Source organism: Vidua chalybeata, chromosome 5, assembly GCF_026979565.1.
Source record: "Vidua chalybeata isolate OUT-0048 chromosome 5, bVidCha1 merged haplotype, whole genome shotgun sequence".
Taxonomy (NCBI): Eukaryota; Metazoa; Chordata; class Aves; order Passeriformes; family Viduidae; genus Vidua; species Vidua chalybeata.
In genome coordinates, this window is record NC_071534.1 from 30,043,341 (window position 1) to 30,060,000 (window position 16,660).

Here is a 16,660-nt window from a genome sequence, read left to right on the forward strand (position 1 = left end):
ATCCCAGCCTCAGGCTCAGCTCCCCGTCCCCTCAATCCCTCTGAGGAACTGGACTTGGATTTCCCAATCCAGCAGGGCAGCAACGCTGTTTTTCCTCACTGTGTATCTTGATTGCAGGAACTGCTTAGAAATAATTCAAAGAAATTCAGAGAATGAAGAGACACAAAGGAAGAGCTGCCAGCTCTAACCAAGGGCTGCTCAAATCCCTTCTCACTGATTTGCTTTAATTAACCAATGCAAATGAACCAGTCCAAACCACATTGATACGGTTTTATTCTTTTAAATCAAATTATAAATACTGCAGAATATAAAAGAACACTTTTAACCCCAAAACTCTTCTAGGAGATACACAGGGCAGGGCTGCACTGCACCCCCAAAGTGAGGATTGGGAGAACCGGGAGAAAAGAAAATCCAGACTGAGATTCCTGGGAGATTGGTGCAGCTTCTGCCAGCCAGAACAACCCTTGGTCTGGACACACCTGCGGGATGTCATCAATATCCTCCTGGGCCTTTTTATTAAAAGCAGATTTCCACAGAGAATTAATTAAATACAGAAAATTAAATGGAAACGGAAAGGAGCAGCTCCCCCAGCCCATCAGGCTGCAGCATCCAAAAGAAAATTAACAGAAAGATTATGGAGTATGGATTGGGACCATCCCAAATCCCAAATTCTCTGTGTGGAATACCACTCTGCTTTGCTCTATAGATCACCACCTCTCTTGGTGGACAAACCCTTCAGCTTTGCTTCCAATTCACCGAGCTCCCAGCTGTGGCCACCGAGATTGTCTGCACCATGTCCAGGGCGGGATCCAGGGAGACTGGCAGGGAAATGCTGTGGGAACGCTGCCCAGGAAGCTCCCGGCCCTGCCCTGTGCCTGCAGCCCAGAGGGAGATCTCTTCCCACAGCTCCGGCTGCACTCGGCGCGTCCCGGCGGTTCCCACGCTGAGCCGCACGGGTCCCTCTGCCCACTGCCTTGGGAGCGTCCCTGCGGTGCCAGCAGGAAAGGAGCCTCTCCAGGACACGGACTGGAGATCCAGGGGGAGAAAAGGAGTTTTCAGTCTCCAGCCTGACCCAGCAGCTGGGCCTGGCGGTCGCTGGTAAAGCCCCGGCAGAGGCCACCTTGTCCAGGGCATTGATGCCAGAGGCCATTCCTGCAAAATCAGGAAAAAAGGGATGAACCTTGGAGCTCCTGGAGTTAGCCAGGAGCTTTGCCTAAAGACTGAAAGGAAAAACTCACATCCCCAGCAGAGATAAAAACAGAGGAGAAAAATGCAACCCGAAGTGATGAAAAGAGAAGGGAATGATTGGAACCATTTGAAATGGGTAAGAGGAAATGGCCTGACGTGATCCCAGGGGAGGTTTAGGCTGGATATTGGGAAGTCTCACAGTGGAAAGGCTGTCCAGCCCTGGCACAGCTGCTTCGGGCACTGGTGGAGGCCCCATCCCTGGAGGGATTTAAAGCTGTGTGGATGTGGCACTTGGGGACATGGGACAGTGGTGGCCTCAGCAGTGCTGGGGAACGGTTGGGCACTGTGATCTCAGAGGGCTCCTCCAACCTGAAGGATTCCATGATTCCAAGGACACCCTGAACCTGCCAGCACAGACACACCTGTGCCTGCTGCAAGCATCATTTCCCTTCCTCTCCCTCGCTTGGCTGCCAAACATTCCCTGGTGACAGGGAACACAGGAGCAGTCCTTGCTGTGGGAGAGGCCAGCAGGATTCGATCCAATTCTCTTCAGAAAGAGCTGACAGGATCCAGCCAGTCCTGTCCCCAGCTGCTTGGGAAGCTCCCAGTCCCTTCCAGCAGCAAGAGAGGGAAATCACCTCGTGCCGAGGGACAATGACACGAGAGCTGTAGGGAGAGAGCAGCAGAGACGGGAGAGGAACAACACCAGAGCTTTCCAAAGGGAACACCTGCCAGATCAACCTCCAGGACCTGTGGAAAACATTTTCCAGCTGAACTGTGAGTTCATCTACTCCCATCTTCCACTCACTGACCTTTCAGCCATGGCCAGGAGCTGCTCTGGATGGAAGATCCCCTCTGTGTCCATGGATGTGGCTTTTCCCTCACTGCCCCCACAGTCTATGGGGAACTAAAGGAGAAGAAAAGGATTGAACAGGGAGTAAGTATCCATAAATACAGCAGATATGGCCACATGCCCTCACTGAGGTCATATAACAAATAATATCCCAGGCTATTGTGATGAAAGTCCCTTTTAGCTGGGAAAAGCAAGAGGAAACATTCCTGGTCCCCATCTCTGACTCCTTCCCTTTGCAGTACCAGTCACCCTGGAGTGCCAGGACAACAGGGAATGGCTTCCCACTGACACAGGGCAGGGATAGATGGCATCTTGGGAAGAAATTCTTCCCTGGGAGGGTGCTGAGGCCCTGGCACAGGGTGCCCAGAGAAGCTGTGGCTGCCCCTGGATCCCTGGCAGTGCCCAAGACCAGGCTGGATGGGGCTTGGAGCAACTGGGGCTAGTGGAAGGTGTCCCTGCTCATGGAACTCAATGGGCCTTAAGGTCCCTTCCCACACAAACCATTCCAGGATTCTACACAAGAGGACCGGTGCTCAGCTTTGAGCTGGGCAGTTTAGGGAGTCAACGAAATGATCAAACTAAGTCCAAGCCTCTAATATTTTAGGGAATGGCAACCTCTAGACAGTAATAAACACTTAGAAAGTCAAGGGAGGTGCCCAAATTAGCAAATAGCCCAAGGCTGTGGTGTCTGAATATTGGATTGCAATGAGGTGAACCACCCACCTGACCAGTGACTGCCAGGCTGGGACACTGCTGTGTCTTCCCACTATGGAATTCCCCAAATAACTGTTATGGATCCTGTTTCTATTTCTTCTGAAGGGAAAATGATAATAATAATAATAATTAATAAAAATTAAAAGGTCACATGTTACAAACATATCTATGTATGCATCTATCCCACATATAAATTATTACATGTATAGAGACTCAAACACTCAACTTGGCTGAAAATTTCAAAACTAAGAGGGAAAACTGCTTTTCACCCTGAGATTTGTTCATGCTGTGGATAAAGTCCAGGTGTGTTTCTGAAGATGCTGAGGAGATGAAATTACTTGTTTTCATTTTTGGATTACTAGAGGAATGGGGAGATGGTGATGCCTGGTTTTGTTTTCCCTAAACACATCAGACTTCAATAAACCAGAAACATCCAAAAATGGACAGCTCTGAGTCTTGCATCATGACTAAAAGGGTGAAAAAGTATTTCTGCAACTTTTAAAATAAAAGCAATTATTCAGGAGCAGTTCTAGAGGTTTTTCATCCAAACAAGACTTGTCCTACATGGTTCCATGCAAAGATTGAACTCATGGGAAAACCCCACACACTAACTGAGCTTAAGCAGGAAAGAGAAATAATAAAATGTTGACCTTGAAGCAACTTTTCCAGCTCTTTGGAGCCAGTGGTGATATGGATGATTTCTGACCACTGCAGGTGAAATTCTGTGCTGTAGTGAAATCCTGGGAGCCAGTTTGGCTGCCTCAGCCTGAGGGAAAACCCAAGTGAGCAGTGCCAGGAGAGATCATGCCATTCATTAACCCCCAGTAATTAATATTTCCTGCCTTGTGGAGAGGTGCCTGTATCATTCCATGCACATTTCACAGACCTTGCACGAGTTGGTATCTCTGCATAGAACTGAAATTCTGCTCCAAGGAAAGCTCCAACATCCGTTTTGTGTGTTTTATGGAAATATCCTCCCCTTCAGCTCAATCCTGTGCTGGTGCATTTTACCTTTTCCCATCACAAGTCATGTGACACCTCCAATCACCTTTACTGCCCTTTGGAGACCTTCCAAATTTCCCACAATGCTTTCAGCCAGCAGAAATAAACCTGTGGAATATCTTGGATTAAAGTTCCAGAACATCCTTACAGGGATTTTGTGAGCTTTGGTTTCACTGATGCCTTTAATGTTCAGCAGCTCCTTCTCTGGTGCAAAAGCCACAACCTCCACTGTGTGAAATCCAGCTGCTTCCAGATTCTTCCCATCACTGGAATTTGTGCCACAAAGCTCGCAGGGAGGGAGGAAAAGCAACATGTGTTGGTATTTTGGATTGTTTTGGGGTTTGTTTTGACAGAACACAAGTAAGCTAAGAAGTTTGCAGACTCATCATGTTTTGAAGAAAAAAGTTTAGGTTGGCTATTATGAGGGAATACTTCCCTGGGAGGATGCTGAGGCCCTGGCACAGGGTGCCCAGAGAAGCTGTGGCTGCCCCTGGATCCCTGGCAGTGCCCAGGCTGGACGGGGCTTGGAGCAAGCTGGGAAAGGGGAAGGTGTCCCTGCCCATGGCAGGAGTGGAGCAGGACGAGCTTTTAAGGTCCCTTCCACCCCAAACCATTCCGGCATTGCACAGCTCCAGCTCTGGCAGGCCCTGCCGGGTTCCCCCTCCCACGGTCTGGAGCTCCCCGCGTTCCCCGCCCAGGGTCCCCTCACGGTGCCCAATTCCAGCCTCCTGTTCCTGCCCCTCAGGCCCTGGACTTGTCAGGGTCCTTCGCCACAGCTGCCTCCCCAGCTCTCCCCCTTGCAGATCCCTGGGGCTGTGCCGGCCCTTTCTGAGCCCCTGCCCTGAGCTGACAGACTTTGCTTTGCACCACGGCCCGCCCCAGCGATTGCTCCCGCTGGAATATCCCCCCCACTGTGTGTGTGGCTGCTGGAAGCCGGGAGGTGTCTCGGGGCTGGGTTTTTGGGAGGATGATGGGGATTTAGCACCTACTGCAAGCACCTGCAGTAGGGACTGCACACGATTGTAGAAAAATGCTGATTTGTGCCCAGGGTTGCCTAAACACCCATCCTGCAGAATTCCAGGGCTTCTTCCTTCTTTCTTCACTGCCATTGGGTTAAACTGGAACCTCTGGGAGATGGAAAGCTCCCACGGAGAGCTGGAGGTTTGCAGGGAGAACAGAGTTCATCTAATCCCACCTGACCTCTGGTTCTTCAGCTCCTCTACGTAGCTCCATCAAGGGCCCAGGAGCTGGGCACCCGGAGCCGGGGCTGGCAGGACTCTGCTGGCTGCTCCTCGTGGCTCAGCCCTGTCTGCAGCTGGGAGCAGGCAGGGGATGGACATGGGGCTGGCAGGCAGCTGCTGTGCCCCCGCAGGATTTAATCAGCAGCTCCAATGGCCTCCTGCTCCTTGGGGTGTCCCGAGGTGCCCTCACAACCCAGAACAAACACCCAAGCTGGGAGCTACCATCCCACGGATCCCTGCCTTTGGGGGAGCCCATTTCCCACCTCTGTCCATCGTTTGCAGACCCTGAACGACGAAGCTCCGGCTCTGGCGAGCACGAGGAGTCTGGAGCGACATTAGCACAGGAGATGGCAAAGGAAACGGTGGGAACAAGGACACTGCACAGTCCACAGGCAGGAGCAGAGGGAGAAGAGAGGCAGGGAGCAAGGAGCTCCGCCCTGAGCAGGCATTTAATGCATCCTCTGGCCATTTCTCCAAGTGATACCCTCTGTGCACAAAGATAAGGTGGCCAAAAGCAAATCTCCATCACCGGGTCAGTGCCAATGTCCTCTGACCTGAGGCAGCTCTGCTGATTCCAGCTCTGCTCCTCCCCATCCCACCTGGGTTATTTTCCAGCTGATGGGTCACTTGTCCCCTTGGTAAGGACAGCACACGGCCAGGCCCAGCAGCTCTGTGCTTGCAGAGTGATGCATCCAGCTGTTTCATGCCTGGATTGCCCACTCCTGTGCATCCTCCTGGGAAATGCAGCAGGCCCTTGGATTTGGGCTCCCAGCCGTGCCCAGCCTGGGCTCGCTTTCACTTCGGTCCCTTGGGTTTCTGTCCTCACAGCAAATCCTGAACTGCACCCTGGATGACAACCCAGTGCTCCTCACCAGGCTCCAGAAGGCAGCAGAGGCATTCCCACAGCTCAGCCAAAGGAGGAAAGGGAGGCAGAGCCAGAGGAAAGGGCCAGCAGGGGCAGTGCAGCAGCCAGAACAAATGGGGAGCACAGGGGGAATGGACGAAGGTGGGGGGACACCTCAGCTCCCGGCCCAGCAGGGCCGGATCGATGCCGCGGCACAGCCACGATCCAGGCGCAGCAGCTCGGGAGGTGCCGCTGCTCCAGGAGCGCCTCTGGCAGAGCACACGGAGGGAGTTTGCCTTTCCCTGAGCCCCTCATTTTCAGCACTTCTGTCTCAACACCCGTTTCTGCTGTGCACAGCAGGGGGATGGAACCTTCCCAAGGGGGATGCTCTCACCAACGTGTCCTTCTCTGCCCCTCCTCCTGGCAGAGGGAATGCTGACCCTCTGAGCAGGACCCTGAGCGAGGCCGAGTTCATCGACTGCTTCCAGGAAACCAAATGGGCTTTGAACCTCTTGGTGAGACACAGGAGTTTCCATCACATGCAGGGACAGGGCTTTTCCCAGTGTATCCCAGCAGCAAGTGTTCAGAGGGAAATTAGAACAGAAAACACTGCCAAGGGACAAAGGTGTGAATTCCAGGTTCTTCAGAAACCAGGATACATTGTGTCATGTTACTACACAAACTGCCTGGGATTTCATGGGCTGGAGGCTGCACCTTACCTGGTCCATCAGCACATGCAGTCACAGAAGCCTGTGGGGATGGCTGTGAGTCATCTGAGCTGAGGCTCCAGCTTGGCTGAGTGGATGAACACAGTCAGAGTTACATGGTTAAATACTTTTCACTGTTGCTAGCCAGAATCCAGACCCTTGGCCAATTCCCACCATGGCTGAGGGCCCAGGGGCCTGAGCTAAAGCCCACAAGGGAAAAGGCCAGAGTGTGGTGCAGCCTGGGCAACATAACCCAGCCCCCAAAATAACATACCAAGCCTATGTGACATCTCTGAGGTACCAGAGCCCTTTGAGGGACACAAATCAAATCAACAACTGCCCCAGTGTGTAACTCTCATAGTTCAAACTCTATACAGTCAAGACATTTTGATTTTCCCCTTCCCCTTCTATTATTGAGAAAGCGTGCAAAGGAAAAAAAAAAGCCCAGTTTTCAAGCAAACCAGCTTTTCTAAAGAACTGGATAGGTGAAGTCACACTAGTTATAATATACCAATTTAATGCAAAATTAAAGCTTTCTGCGGGTCTTTTATAAAGCAGTCTCAATCCTGATGCAGTATTGATTATTCTGTTAGTTTAAACAGGCAAAAAAACCCCAATCCCCCACAGTTATGCAGGATCTCTGTGCAACACACCAGAACTGTCTCCTCTGTCCCACCAAACCCAGAATATACACACAGAATACAGTGACAGCAGCTCTTTAAAAACAATTCTATCTCAATGAACTGTTTCAGGACTGAAAGGTCACCCTCCTCCAAACCCAGCTACGTTTGTGACTCAGCAAAAATGTCACAGTTCTCTGTGTTTGTTTTTATTTCAGTTCTCCTTTCCCTGCCTCTGCCATGGAATGCTGCAAACACTAGTGGCACTGATGCCTCAGCCTCTTTAGGCTCTTTTTTAATGGCTCTCTAAGTAACAGCCTCTGATTCTCAGCTCTCACAGCTGCCCGTCTTACAATGGTAAATAGTGAAAGATTAATGTGTTTTCAAAATTATTTTTATTCTGTTAAATGACTGAATTTATATAAAAATTAGAGGCAGATGAGTTTTGCACTGACAAGACTATTCAGACAGCTATAACCAAAGTGAGTTTACCAGTTTGAATATGGATCAGGTCCTCCTTCACTGGTTAACAGCAAAGCAAGTAATTATAACTGCATAACCCAAAAGCCTGACTTAGTCCAGAAAAAGCAGAGGGAAATAGAATAAATCAAGCCCATAAATGCCATCAGCTGCTAAGCTACTGAAAAGAAATTCCAAGTGACATAATCTTGCCTCCTCCAGATTTGCTCTCTGCTGTGAATGGTCAGGGGCTGCCTCTGTTGCTGTGAAAAGGTCCCACCCACATCAGGCCTGGTTTTTGTCCCCACTGCTCGATTTTTCCTAAGTGTTCTTGAACACCTGCCCCTAGCTTTTGCCACACCTTGCCTTGACACAACCACTCAGTGAGAAAAGCTTTGAAGCTGGCTCCAGCCCTGCCTTTTGTTCATAGCTCCAAGGCCCTGTGGAGCCTGGCACCAATTAGGGAGCAGGTAATTAATAAGTCTCTCTCAGAGCCCATTTCTGGCACTGGGAAGGGCTTTTCCCCTTAATGGAAACCAGCTCATTCCTTCAAATCAGTCATTTTAAGGCCTGGTATTGTCCTTCACACTCATTGCAACTCTTCTGACCAGCACTAGCAAATTTCCATTATTACAGACTCACCCTCCTAGGACAGAAAAAAAAAATCTGCCACACTGCAAACAAAGGCTCTGAGTCAAATCCACCAGGACCTCCCCAGAGCTCTGGCTGACAAAGCTTTCAGCAGCTCCAGCCAAGACTTAATGTCTGACGAACAAAATGTTCTGGAAAAACATCGTGCCTTCTGTAAACACATTTTTCTGGCAGGTCCGTCCCGTTGTTTTAAAACCTGGAGAGGCTGACTCAGCCTGGCTTCTGCAGGAGCTAAGGGAACACAATGGGTTGAGTGGAAGGTGGAGGGAATGGAGTGTGGGGAGGAGAGAAAGAGGGGCAGAACTGAGCCCCGCATGGCCCCTGGTGCTGTACGGAGCCGCTGCTCCTGCCCAGCTGCTCACACAAAGTTTATGTACACATTGCCCACGTCCTTCAGCCTATTTTTGGTGCCCAGGCAATTTTCCAGCATGTCTTTTGTGGGCAGGGAGCTGTCAGTGCTGGTGACAAATTGCTGCAGTGCATTCCTGCCCGACAGGCAGCATTTTTGCTCCTCCTTGGCAACGCTGTCCAGCAGGACTCCTCCGATGTCCTTGGGCTTCCCTGGCACGCCGAACACGACGAACAAGCCCAGGCAGTCCCGTCCCACCAGGCGGCAGAACTCGGCCAGCTTCTCAAACCTGCTCATGTTCTGGAAGCACTCGTCGGCCAGCGTGGCCTCCCGGCAGCAATCCTCAGCAGGGCACTCTCCGTAGAAGAGCTCGGCTGGCTGCAAAGCCTGCACGGTGATCTGCAGCTTGATCTGCTTGTCAGACCCACACAGAGTCCAGATCCAGTCCACTCCGAACAGGGAGGACTGCTGCTTGGTCATTTTGCTGGTCATGATCTGCTCATCCACACCCCTTCCCACGCAGAAGCCAATGAAGTTGAAGATCTTGCTCAGCGTGTTCGTGGCTGGCTGGAATTTGCTTTGAGGATCCACAAAACCCAGATAATCCTTCAGCCTTTGAGATGCATGGAGCACACCCTGGCTGAAGACTTCACAGATGACCAGAGTTTCAGCCTTGTTCTCCTGGTTGTCCTCCTGGGAGACCTTCTGGCCCATTTTCTCTGCTGGAAGAGGTCGTTTCCACATGCAGATTGCCTCAAGGACAAACCTTTATTTTCCAGCAAAGGCCCTGCAGGTGCTGGGCTCAGCCAGACCTATTCAGCTGCACAAGGATACCTGCAGCCTTCCTGGTGAAGATGATGGCAGAGCTGAGCTCTGTGTGCCCGCGGGGCAGCCGGGCTTTCTCCTCGGTGTGTTTCTCCACAGCTGACTGAGCAGGGACCAGCCCAACAGGCCCCATAGCTTTCACACTTACTGAATTCATCTGTGCTTGTTTTCCTTATTGTTAATTCCGGCACCATTTCTTTGGCTGATGTTATCTCATTCCAGTCTGATCTTATCTTCTTGGATCTCCTTTCTAGGACTATTGCAAAGAAACCATTTTTTTGGCACAGGGTGTTGCCTGGAGATGAAACCACCTTTTTCTTTTAATCTCCCAGACAAGGAAGATTAACACTTTGGGACCAGAGAGAGTCTCTTTCACAGCAGGAAGGGACAGAGCACCCTGGGAGGGCTCCCTCTGGAGAGCACACACTGAGCTCACCACACCAAACAACCCAAGATGGTTCAAATTTGGGTCGCAGAAATAACTAAAAAGTCTTGATAGAGTTGATTTCTTAGCTGTTAGTCAAGCCCTGCTGCAGGCACTACTGACAAACGAATTAATGAGTCAACAAAAAACCGTGTGATTTTGCCCCTTTTTCCTCCTTTGTTTTTTGAATAGAACAGAACAAGCTTCCTTGGAAAAGTAAAAGGAAAAAGAAACAGAAAAAGAGGACGTAAAAAAGGGAACTGGCTTCCAGAAACACTTGGCATTTTCCACAGACTTTATTGGATTTCACATGGCGATACACAGCAGTTATGTTGCCCTCTCCAAAGAGGCACCAATTAAACACCCTGATGGTATGGACAGTGTGCACACATGCACATAAAAACCTCCTGACTTCATCATCTCTCTTGTGTCCTCGCCCTGTAAGGGAACCAGGGCTCAGGTGGCAGCTCCAAGGGGATGACCTGGCTGCCAGGAAAGGGTTGTTTGGAGCAGAATGCTGCTTATATTGCACTTCAATAAACAATCACTGCTCTCACTGATAACACTCCAGAGAAACTGGAGAGCGTTTGTGGCTATTTCAGCACACAGTATTGTGTCACTAGCTCCTTTTTTCCCCCGTGTGAATACCCAGTCCTGTCCAGTAGTCAGTGACTAGTGAGAGCCATCCAGAGGAACACTTTTGTTTGGAAGCCTGCATCACATTTCCCAATGCTTCCACAGGGTTTGATGTTTAACTTCCATGTAAATAATAACAATATTGCAGAGTATTCACAGAAAGGAAGGCCTGAATCCACATCCCAAGCATCTGCACCCTAAACCTGCCCACATTAAATTTTGCGTCTTGGTACATCAATAATTACCTACACTGCATATCCTTCAAAGGTCCAGGTTATCAGCTTACGTCATTCTAATGCTGGAGTATTCCTCTGATCTGAGGGGAGTTCCCTGAAAATCCTGGGAAGAACCTTACTTCCTTTCCTAGCTTTTGTAACAGTGTTTCAGAAACACCTCCAAATTCAGCACAAACCCCAAATTCCCTGCACGACACCAGGAATGATCTCACTTCCAGCAAGGAGAGCGACAAAACGAGTGACAAATGCTTGGCAAAGCAACACCACTGCAAGGAACAATTCCAGATGGACTTTTGTTTGCCTTTTACAGAGCAAAGCAGCTTCATGCCATTGTGCTAAAATACATGCAATATTCAACACCATACAAATGACCACCGGAATAAAATGTTACTTTTGTTTGTTTGTTTGTTTGCTTTTGGCTAGGACACTTTGCAATACTGGAAGTCTGACAAAAGATTCCCACTGGCTAGTTAGGAATTTTAAAACATGATGATCCTCAAGAGCAGAGGAGCTGTGCTTTAAGAAGGTAAAATGATGAGCAACACATTTGATAGCTGAATTTTGGAGGAAAAGTCCCACCTTAGGCTTAATAATATGAAATAATACATTTCCTATACATTTCTCCATTTCTCTGTATAACTTTTGTTTTTTTTTTTTTTTTTTTTGCAACTACACCATCTTCACGTTAGTCACAGCACAGAAATATCCCTTCCATATGCAGGGAGTATTTTCAACTTTAAGGAAATTTTTTTAAGTCATGGAAGTGTTAATAACCTTGCTGAATGCACTAACTACTGCTGCTGGGGACAAGAAAGAAGACATTTTAAAATGTGCAGTTTCTGGATGAGTCGCTGCTAGAAGAAACATGCTTTAGAATAGTTTCATCTCAAATGGAAGATCTGTGCACTCAGTAAAAAGCAACGAAAGCAAACAGTTCCAAAGGTCAGCCTGCCTTTCCCAGTAACCAGCTGGTCTGCAAACTGGCATAATTTTTTTACAACCTTCTCCCCTTCCCTCGCACACCTTCAACTTTCCATCACTCTATCTCACAAAATTTAAATTTTTGCTTTTATATGTACTTCATATACTTTTCTTTTTTTTTTTTTTTTTTGTAAAACAGTATAAAAATAGGAGCAACAGTCAAAAGCTACCGGGGAGCTTACACAGGGCACAGATGGCTAAAATCCTACAATGGATAGGGCTGAACTGGTGTTTGTGCCAAAGAAAAGCACTTAGAAAAGAGCAGTAACTTCTATTTTTCAGCTGGGAGCGCAGAGAGAGCTGATGTGCGCTATCTACAGATGCAACACTTTCACCTAACACCTTCTGTTCTTTTCAAACACTATAAAGGATTATCTGAGGCCAGGGATAAGCAAAAGGAGCACTAGCATACCACATCAATTTCAACGCAGCACTCTGAAACATATCACCACTTTGTACATTAAATAGAGTTAAAACGATTACCATTCACCAGTGTCTGGGTGGTTTTTATGGCAACTTAAGTAGGCACCTTGTTTTTTCTCCATTTCTCTTTAAAATTCTCCACCCCTCAGTGTTACTTCTACCAAACAGAAGCAAGAGCAATGTAAACTACATGATCTGCTGCCTGTCACGTGGAACAGGGATGTCCTTGCACACAGGAGAACGAGCCTTTGTCAGTGCCTGGTGGTGACTGTCACACATTGGAGTCCTCATCTGTTATACTGGTGCTAGGAGAGCGAGTGGCAAAGTCTTTGAACATTGCATCTTCCTTCAGCATGTGCTGGAAAGGAAAGGAGGGAAGAGTCAACGTTTCTCACAACTGGAGTCAGTCACCTGTCCTGTGCTGGGCAGCAAACACTGCCTGCCAGCCACTGCTTTGTTCTGCTGAGGGAGGTTTTCACCCACCCCACAGCAAAACCAGCTCACTGATGTCTGCTGGCCCCACTGGCTTGGGGCTTCCACACAGAAAATGCAGCCTGACTCCCAGCTGGAAACCCACTGACCATGGGCAATGGGGGCTGTGTCCCCTGCCCTCCCCGGTGTGTGGGGAGCCAGCACAGGCCACAAACCTCCCCACCACGATGGGCAGGTACCTTCCTGAATGAACCACTTGGTTTTCTTGTGCCCTCTGTCCCTGCAGGAGACCCCAAGGACTTCACTGACACTGTTTAACATGAGTGACTACCAAGGGGTTCACACCCATCCCACAGGAACAGAGACCTTACTGCACAGACCCCATTCACACACTTACTGTCAGGTTGTTGATTCCTTCAGAAAATGCTCCTATTTGCCTCACCGTCCCTTCTGAATCTTCCATCTATAAAAACCAGAATGAATCATGAATTAATAACACGTTAAAAATCATCTCAGTCCAATCCCCTGCCATGGGCAGAGGCAGCTTCCACTATCCCAGGTTGCTCCAAGCTCTGTCCAACTTGGCTTTGCACATTTCCAGGGATGGGGGCAGCCACAGCTTCTCTGGGCAACCTGTGCCAGGGCCTCACCACCCTCACAGGGAAGAACATTTTTCTAATATCCTAAGCCTCCTAACATCTAAACCCACTTTCTGTCAGTGTGAAGCCATTCCCCCTGCTGTGACAGAGTGACAATTAAGTGCAGTATACGATTTACTGATTACACCTGAGATGTTCAGACCAAGGGAGAAGCATGGTCTGTCAGGAGAGGATAGTTATTCCAGAGCAGGCCCTAAAGTGCTGCATTCACAGCTTCAACCTCCTTGGGAGCAGACCCTTTTGTCACTTCTTGCTGTGTGACAGCAAGAAGTCAGGGCCTTCACAGGTCAAAGCAAAAGGAAGACTTCCCTGGGAAATTGAAGGTTTTCCCACCAAACGTGACAGCTTGAAGACTCAGAATTGTTAGAACTGGCTCACCTGCTCCAGCCTGTCCAAATCATCATCATCATATACTCGGATATCCAAGCCAGGCTTAAAGCCCTTCTTTGATCCACTCCCAGATGCCCGGCCCAGCTCCATAGGACACACGTACTCCTCCACATCATCCTGCTTCTTCTTCCTCAGGTTCCCAAAATTGCTGAAGGTAAGTTTCTTTGGCTTAAAAGTGAAGAGAAGTTTGCCAAGGAGTTAGAGAATCAGCAAAGAATTAACAGGCCTACTCGTGCCCACTTGTGTTTCCACGACGAAGGGTCAAAACCCGAGTGCTCTCCTACACATATCTTCTGAATTTCATGACAGTGGCATCTGAAAGGACAATGTGTCCTCTCATTCTACCACTGTTAAGACACCACCATTTAACAGATCCCAAATGAAGTGAAAATTCTACATTAAAGCATGAGTCTGTAAACAGTAAGGGACAGTCTCCCTCCCAAACATCTCTCAGTACAGACAGAAGGACGACGAGTGCTACCTCTTGTCTGTGCATGTCAGAGAGGCTGAGAAGAGGCCTGTTCATGGTAGACACAAGTGTCAGACCTACCAGGTCCTGCTCTCATGCTTCTTTCCTTAGGAACCAACCCCTTTTCTCAAACCTTACTGATGCGCCCTCCCAGCACGGATAAAACCAGAGATCCAAATGCTTCCCTGGAACCTCCCACCCCTCCCAGAACAAGTGGCCTACCTTGACTTTGGCAGTTGCTGTCAGGAGGACGTAGTCTGGGGACTCCATGGCTTCACGTTTCTGCTGCTGGGCCTCCTGCCCCACCAGGAGGTTGAAATGAGTGGCCAAGTGCCGCCTCAGCAGCGTCTTGTTGGGTGGGATGTTCAGCAGCTGGGCCATGGTTTCTACATTGAAACGGGGCTCCAAAACCTGGGAATCCAATCACAGAGAATCCAGCTGAAGCAAGTACTGTCTGATGAGATCTCAAGTACATCCAGGCCTATCTTGGTCACTCCCTAAGGCTGCTTTGGGATTTTTGTTTGTATTTTAGAGGAAATATACAACAAAGAAGGAGGAAAGAGAGTTAGCTAATTAAAGGATTCCTAAAATACTACCTCCAGGCTTTCCTTCTGGAGTTATAAATGGGAACAAATTGGCAGGTAAGAAGAAATGAACAGATAAATCCACCCTTAACTGAAGTACTGTGTGAAGCTGCCACAAAATGTTTACCCAGTATCATCTTCCAATTCCAGAAAAGGCAGCCAGAGGAATCATGGAAAATAAACAGACATGAAACGTCTGGAGAAGGGATACAACTCCTAATCACCACCACAAAACTCTGCAGATATAAGTCTCTTGTCTGGAGTATGTGATGCTTGAGCAATTAAAAACAATCCTGGTTTGGCAGTGTAATACCAAATCTTATAAAGGTAACAAGCTTTCCCCACAAAAGAAAACTATATCCAGGTTAGGAAGGCAGAAAGTGGTTGTTCAACAGCATGGCAGCACTGTAGGACAGGAGATGGAGAATGCTGTACCAAAACAGACTTGTGAGGGGAATACAGAGTATTAAACCACACTACTTCCCCTCAAGACATTCAGATCCTTTAAACCACAAGAAAGGAACTTCTTATTAAGCAGAATAAGCAGAAAAGGCGTGTGCAGCAAAGAAAATGTCAGAACACTGACCTAGTGATTCCCAGGCATCTTTTTTTTTTTCCTGAAATAGAAGAAGCCACCCAAAAAGCTCACCATCAGCCCCCCGTGCACGCCGCTGCCCCGCAGGTTGGGCGCGTACTCTGCCAGATCCACAGAGCGCAGCCACTCCATCACGCGGTGGTTGGTCCACTGGGTGACCTCGGAAGGTGTCACATTATTCTGCCAACAGGAGGGACAGGCAGGTAAGGAGATGTCCTAAATCAGCTGAATCCCAGCCCCAATCTTTACTGAAACATACTTCTCCTGCCCTTAAGGAATACAATCCTACTTTGCACTTGAGAAAAGACTCTCTTTCTGGACTGCTACCTTGCAGCAAGAACAGCATGGGGATGGGTCTGGGCAGGGGGCAGGGGCGTGTCAGGTCATTTGATTCTTGTGCTGTGCACTAGAGTTATTTGCCATTTCTATCAGTAGAGCTGAAAATTCAGCTGGTTCCACGAGCTGCTGTTCTTGCACATTGTGGATCTAAATCTAAAAGTCTGGGTTGTTCTGTCATCCATTGCCCTATCCAGCATTCGCTGCTTCCAAAACACAGTGATGGAGTCTTCTGCCTGGTAATGGGGCCAAGCTCCTTTTACACAGAAAATATTGACACAGACATCAGTTTTCCAGAGAGTTGCAAAAGATGCATGGCAACAGTGCACTGAGCTCAAGATTATTTGCTTTCCAGACAGCACATCAGAGACTGGGCCAAAACAGCCAGCTGTTAGCTTGGAGGAGAAGCAGGAGACTTGGAAAGAGGAACATGAGTTTGGGGTCATGGCAGGTAGAGGAAAGTAAGTGATATCAGAGCTTGAAGTTAAAAGAACAACATGAGAAACAGGAAACTAAAAATGAAGCAGAATGAGGAGACAGGAGGAGAGGGCAGAGTAGGAATAATCAAACACCACGGATAAAACCCTAGAGGATTCCTCTTCACAGCTTCCTTGTAAAGCAGTACCTCATCAGACGGCCTCCTGCGGAGGCAGTTGGGCTCAAAGTTGTTTATTCTCAAAACCTGAATGGCTCTTTTGATGCTGAGGTGGTGAAGGACACTGATGACCTTCAAGGACAGCAGGTCATCCTGTCAAAGAGCAAGAAGAATTTGATAAACACAGATACGCTTATTCATGGGAGCAGCATCCTCTTGGAGGGGACTGCTTTAGCCTCTGGCTTAAAATCGTACATCTGACACATCTGGGGGAAGATTCTAATATGTCAGACAGGTGATTCATATCAAACCATCTGTCCCAAAATAAAAACTTCCTGTGTTGCACGGTACTCTAGCTCTTGGGGGATGTTTTTCACACAGGGTACAGAGCCTAGTGCAAGAAACATGAGGTAACAAGGAGGGAAAAAGGGTGAGATGACACATCCT

General features: G+C 48.6%; 3 protein-coding genes across 10 annotated transcripts in view; all 3 read right to left on the reverse strand.

The window, feature by feature from the left end:
- Positions 1–256: 256 nt before the first annotated feature.
- Positions 257–4,402, reverse strand: LOC128788267 (DNA repair protein RAD51 homolog 1-like). Its single transcript, XM_053943202.1, is given in 7 exon segments — positions 257–1,152; positions 2,001–2,095; positions 2,765–2,828; positions 2,830–2,854; positions 3,406–3,497; positions 3,499–3,521; positions 3,906–4,402. Coding segments are annotated over 7 exon segments (561 nt in total). The 5' UTR covers positions 4,071–4,402; the 3' UTR covers positions 257–1,055.
- A 2,601-nt stretch (positions 4,403–7,003) lies between these two features.
- REP15 (RAB15 effector protein) lies at positions 7,004–9,844 on the reverse strand. Its single transcript, XM_053942238.1, has one exon. It carries the CDS (start codon positions 9,370–9,372, stop codon positions 8,638–8,640), a length of 735 nt encoding a protein of 244 aa, XP_053798213.1. The 5' UTR covers positions 9,373–9,844; the 3' UTR covers positions 7,004–8,637.
- A 310-nt stretch (positions 9,845–10,154) lies between these two features.
- The window catches only part of PPFIBP1 (PPFIA binding protein 1), a 102,729-nt gene continuing 96,223 nt past the window's right edge, over positions 10,155–16,660 (reverse strand). For all 8 annotated transcript variants that reach the window (XM_053942229.1, XM_053942235.1, XM_053942231.1 and 5 more), the window contains 6 exons: positions 16,244–16,366; positions 15,337–15,462; positions 14,326–14,514; positions 13,623–13,802; positions 12,983–13,048; positions 10,155–12,511 (listed from right to left, as the gene is read on the reverse strand). In XM_053942229.1, coding sequence (XP_053798204.1) covers positions 12,425–12,511; positions 12,983–13,048; positions 13,623–13,802; positions 14,326–14,514; positions 15,337–15,462; positions 16,244–16,366 — 771 coding nt within the window. In that variant the 3' untranslated portion in view covers positions 10,155–12,424. The remainder of the gene's footprint in view (positions 12,512–12,982; positions 13,049–13,622; positions 13,803–14,325; positions 14,515–15,336; positions 15,463–16,243; positions 16,367–16,660) is intronic.

What these genes read in the sequence shown, in the direction of transcription:
- REP15 (XM_053942238.1), bottom strand. Translation starts at nt 9,372, where the DNA reads ATGTGGAAACGACCTCTTCCAGCAGAGAAAATGGGCCAGAAGGTCTCC.